This window comes from Penaeus chinensis, chromosome 6 (genome assembly GCF_019202785.1).
Source record: "Penaeus chinensis breed Huanghai No. 1 chromosome 6, ASM1920278v2, whole genome shotgun sequence".
NCBI lineage: Eukaryota > Metazoa > Arthropoda > Malacostraca > Decapoda > Penaeidae > Penaeus > Penaeus chinensis.
In genome coordinates, this window is record NC_061824.1 from 38,689,781 (window position 1) to 38,695,403 (window position 5,623).

General features: G+C 47.5%; 1 protein-coding gene across 1 annotated transcript in view; it reads left to right on the forward strand.

Annotated features, from left to right (window-relative positions):
• LOC125026271 (putative uncharacterized protein DDB_G0282499) overlaps positions 1–5,216 on the forward strand; it is a 14,070-nt gene extending 8,854 nt beyond the window's left edge. The window contains exons 2-3 of the mRNA XM_047614575.1: positions 4,492–5,073; positions 5,213–5,216. Coding sequence (XP_047470531.1) covers positions 4,492–5,073; positions 5,213–5,216 — 586 coding nt within the window. The remainder of the gene's footprint in view (positions 1–4,491; positions 5,074–5,212) is intronic.
• The last annotated feature ends 407 nt before the right edge of the window (positions 5,217–5,623 follow it).

Sequence of the window (5,623 nt, forward strand, 5' to 3'; positions counted from 1 at the left end):
GTGTGTGTGTGTGTGTGTGTGTGTGTGTGCATGCATGAATGTATGTATGTATACATTCATGTATGTAGTCATGTGTATGTATGTATGTATGCATACATGTATGTAGTCATATATATATATATATATATATATATATATATATGCATACATGTATGTAGTCATATGTATATATGTATGCATAGATGTATGTAGTCATATGTATCTATGTATGCATACATGTATACAGACCCATGTATACATGTATTCATATACAGAGCTTACAAGTATTTCGTAAAAACCCTTCGTGCGTCCCGAGCGCGGAGGGCAGTATTGGCATGCGGGAGTCAATGGTCAGTGAAACAGGTGTTCATAAATTCGAAGTGTGTGACGGTTATTGCCTGAGCGTAAACCAAAGAGCGAGGGTTGTATCAGTGTGCATTTTATTTGGCCAGTAAACACCGGGGGGGGGGGGGGGGTGCTGAAGATACAGTGTTGTGCTTTCGTATTTAGTTATGTTTGTTTATTCATTTTCATGTTTTGTTTATGGTAATTGCTCTTTTGGGCCTGTTGTTCCACCCAGGAGAGTAAAGGAACAGCCCATAGTGTTTCCTAGTGAGTGAGTGAGTGAGTGAGTGAGTGAGTGCGCGGCGTGAGTCATCCTCGGCCATAATTTAAGCTGATTAGAGGCGAGGACTGCGTTTGGACGGTGTGACGTCACGCGGGAGACACTGGCTGTTGTTCCTGTGTTGCTTATGCGTTGCTGTTGACCTCCGTCCACGGGCGACGTATAGGATATTTTTAGCACGTGTGTGTGTGTGTGTGTGTGTGTGTAGGTAGGTAGGTAGGTAGGTAGGTAGGTAGGTAGGTAGGTAGGTAGGTAGGTAGGTTGGTTGGTATGTACGTATGTATTGTATTGTATGTGAGTTTGTATATTTGTGAAGAATTTAAAGTATGGTTTATAATATTTGGTTCCTAAAGCAGTTTGTTTTTATTAGTAGTTGCCAATATTATTATAATGATTCTCATGCTCATGTGTATCACAGCTATAATTGTGGTTTTAGTTAGACTTTATTGTCAGCGTGTATTATTATTGCTGTTATCGTCATTTTATGATTAGTCTTAGCATAATTACCATTCGGCTTCTATTGTCGATGGGCAGATGGAATATTCTTATTGTGTCTGCTGAGGACCGGGCAGGAAGCATTTTTTTAATTTTTTTTATAATAATTATTATTTTTATTATTATTATTGTTATTTTATTATTATTCTTTTTTTATTATTATTATTATTTTTTTTTTTGAGGTGGGGGTAGCAGGGTTAGATATGAGAATAGGAGGAGAAGTAAGTAAGATAGAAGGCGTAGGAAGAAGGAAGAGAAAAGGGGGAAAGTGGATTGAAAAGGAGAACCAGGAAGAGGGCAAGTAGGTAGGGAAGTAAGAGGGGAGGTAGGAGGGATGGAGGAAAAGGAGGAGGAGGAGATGAAGAAGGAGAAAGAGGAAGAGATGAAGAAGGAGAAAGAGGAGGAAATGAAGAAGGTGAAAGAGAAGGAGATGATGAAGAAGGGGGCGGGGAAGGGGAAGGAAGGGAACACGAGGAGGAGGAGGAGGGGAGGAGGGGAAGGGGAAGTAGGGGAACAAGAGGAGGAGGAGGAGGGGAGGGGGGAACCCAGCCGCCGACGAGGGTCCCTGAGGGTCAGTCACACCGCCCGAGACTCCTCCTCGCCCACTTCCTACCTTTTCCTTCTTCTTCCTCTTCCTTCTCCTTCCTCCCTTCCTCTCTCCTTCCTCTCTCCTTCCTCTCTCCTTCCTCTCTCCTTCCTCTCTCTCCTTCCTCCCGTCCTCTCTCGCTCCTCTCTTCTTCCTCCCTCCCTCTCTCGCTCCTCTCTTCCTCTCTTCCTCTCTCTCCTTCCTTCCTTCCTTCCTTCCTTCCTTCCTCCGGTGTTTTTACCTGATCGCGAATTTTCGTCTTGACTCGACTTCTATTTATTCCTCGTGTTTGCTTCCTCTTTATTTTTGCTCCATGTCTCTTCATCGGCATTTCCTCCTCCCCACTCTTCTTTCTCCTCCTCAAAAAAAGAGGGGAGGGGGAGAAAGGTAAAGCGAAAAAGGGAAGAAAGCGAAAGAGAGAGAGAGAGGCGGAGGGAGAGGTGGGAAGAAGTTGGTGTCTCATGCCCCGTACTTTTTATTTTATTTTTTTATCCCATTTTTATGAAGTCGGCATTGCTACGTTATCAGGCCGGCATACCTTGGCGAGCACCGGGCCCAGATCTGATGCAGGAAATATCGGAGAGGACAATAGTAAAGTTTGGGGAGAGAGGGAGGGAGGAGAGAGGGAGGTGAGGGAGGAGAGAGGGAGTGGGAGGAGAGGGGGAGATGAGGGAGGAGAGAGGGAGAGGAGGGAGGGAGTGGGATGAGAGGGGGAGAGGAGGGAGGGAGTGGGAGGAGAGAGGGAGTGGGAGGAGAGAGGGAGATAAAAGAGGGGGGAGAGGAGGGAGGGAAATGAGAGAGGGGGGGAGGAGGGAGGGAAGGAGAGGGAGAAGGAGGAGGAGGAAGGAAGATAGAGAGGGAAAGAGAAGGAGAATGAAGGGAGGAGAGGAGAAGAGAGAGAAAAAAATACGAGTCAGCAGAACGAGTTCCACTGACATAGGCCCTGCTCGCCAAGGAAGTCCCCTCGGCGGCGCTGAAGGTTGCTTAAGTGCGGGTTTGCAAGTCCCTCAGGATGGGTGGGTGGGTGGGGGGGGGGGGGGGCGTGGACGGCGAGGTAAAGCCCCCGAAGCCTCTTTTCGGGCGTGGAGTATCTGCCATCACGCGGCTTTCTCGTCCGACGCCTGATGCTCTCCCGTTTCCCGTCTCGTTTTGGGCTTTCCTTAGTCCTCTCCTGCTTGTTTTGAGGGTCGTTTATCAAGTTCTCCTTTGTGTGCGTGTGCGTGTGCGTGTGCGTGTGCGCTCTCTCTTGATTTTGCGTTTTATGTTCGTCGATTCTCTTGTTTTATTTCTAAATTTCCCCTCTTCGTTCTGGATTCTCTTTGGTTTGACGTTCGTCCTCATTCCTCACTTCTCTTTCCTTCTTCCTCATTCGCCTTTTGGCTTTTTGTGCTTCCACCTGGCTCTCGCTTCGGTTTTTATTGGCCGTCGATGCCAGTTCGTAATTAAGCTAATAGCGTGATTGTGTTTAAAGTTTTATTTTTTTTGTCCTTTTTGTATTACTTTAGTTTTGTTTGTTGATTTTGGCTTTTTTGGGGGGGATTTTTTGTTTTTTGTTGTTGTTTTTGGTCCGATTATTTTAGATATCTGGTTTGATTGTTTTAGTTGTTCTTTTTTTTGTTTTGTTTTGTTTGATTTTGATATCTTATCGAGTTCCGTTTTGTTTTAGTTTTTTGTTATTTTTGTAGTTTTTGTTTGTCCCATTTTCTTTACTTGTTCTTCGTTAATTGTTTCTGCGTCGCCCAAAGGACGGGAGTGATCGTGAGGCATGAAACACAGCTGGGGGGGCGGGGGTGGGGGGGGGGACACGACCTTGCTCAGCAACGTGGCAGTTCAGGGAAGAATTATCTAATGGATATATTTGGGATTCGTGTCTTTTTCTTCTGTTGTATCGTGATTGTTGTTGTTGCTGCTGCTGTTCTTGTTTTCTTTGTTTGTTTGTTTTGTTATTATTATTATTGATGGCGACTTTGTTATTATTGGTGTTGCTGTTGTTATTGTTGTAGTTGTTGCTTAGTTGGATTTTATTACAAATGTCATTTTTACAATTTTTTGTCATGTGTACTTCCATTATCAGTAAATAAATATTAAATATACTGTCATTATTCTCAACACGAATATCCCCATTTATTTCATAAGGGAGCCGAGTGTCACCCTAAGTCTTCATATCTGCCGTTTTTTTGTTTTTTTTTCTGTTTATGTATTTATTATTATTTTTTTTCATGACGCGTGGTGTTCTTGTGGAAAAGAGTGAGCGTTTTGGCTCCTTCACTTCCTTATTGGCAGCCTTGCTTTTTTTTTTCCCCCGTTTTCTTTGGTTTCTTGCTTGCGTTGCTAAGAGGGGAGGGGGAGGGAGGGGAAGGAAGGGGGAGGGAGGGAGGGAGGGGGAGGGAGGGAGGGAGGGAGGGAGGGAGGGAGGGAAGGAGGGGGATGGGGTGGGAATGAAAGAGGAAGATTGGAATTGAACATGGTCAAGATTATTTTCCTTTTTTTTTCTTCTCTCTCTCTCTCTTTCTCTTTCTCTTTCTCTCTCTCTTTCTCTCTCTCTCCTCTTTTCCCCTGTTATAAGTAAATATGTGTATTTGTTGGCTTGTCTGATTTGTGTGAATGTCACTAGTTGCATGCTTGTGCATGTGCAATACAAATAGGCCTAGATGTATTTTAACTTCCTGTTCTTGTGTATGTGCAGTCAACCTCTGCAGAGAAAGCTTTGCACGAAAGGACATTCTAAATATATAGTTTACATAATAGGTGAGATCCTGAGGCGTTGCCACTGCTGATCCGGTTTCCGTTGTTCTCTCCCTGACAGTCGGCAGTTCGGGTTCGTGAAATTGAACGAGCCTGCGAACAGCAAGAAGCGGGCGCTGGTGCTGAAGGCCGTGCGTTACCTCGAGTCCCTCATCATCCACGCCAACAACAACAACAAAAGCAGCAGCAACAATAACAACAACAACAACAACAACAACAACAACAATAACAACGCGAAGGATGGCGGGGACGGCAAGAAGTGTTCGCTCTCGCCGACCGTCATCAAGAAGGAGGAGCTCTCTTTGCCCAGCTCCGACACCACCCTGCTGGAGGACGTCATCGGCCAGGACGCCCATGACGACTCCCTGGGCGTGGGCGGCGTCCTGCTGGGGAAGCTGACCTCCTCCTCCACGCCCACCACCACCAACAGTAGCACCTCCTCGTCCTCGTCCTCCGCCTTTTCCACCGCCTCCACCACCACCACCACCACCGCCGCCTCCACGCCCCCGGCGGCGCCTGACACCAGCATCAGCATCGAGCCCAAGACCTACTGCAAGCTGGGCCACCTGCACCTGCTGCTCGAGGACTACCCCAAAGGTAAGGCTCGCGCGACGCCCCCGGGCTACAGGGACACGTCGCCTGGGTCGGTTCTGTTCCCTTCTGTTGCATGGCGCCCCGCTTTCTGTATGTTACACGTAGCCTTTCTGTATGGTTTCTTTGGAGGATTTTTTTTTTTCGTGGGAGTATGGCCAGCATTGTGAAATATTTGATTTTGGATGAAGGTAAAGACACGCCGCCGACGCGAATTATAAACGGATAAAGAAAACTGGGGGATGGAAGGGGTAGCTGGGGGTAATGGGCGGGGGAGGCATAGGGATCTGGAATGCTGGTGTGGGGGGGGGGGGGGGGGGGGGGGGCGAGGGCGGTGCTGCAAGAGAGTCAGCGACGAGAAGGGCGTGCGGGAGGCAGCTCTTTGGGGGGGGGGGCTGTTCCCTTGACCCCTGGGCTGTGGATGGCTGGAAGGCGGTGCATGCACGCCGCGTAGGGGAAGAGAGAGAGAGAGAGAGAGGGGGGGGAGGAGGGGAAGAGAGATTCGCTGAAAGTAAAAGCAGCAGCAAGCAAGCAAGCAAGCTGAACACTGACTTGTTCACTCTTGCCTTCCTTCCTGCCTGCTTGCCTGCTGCTTGATGAAG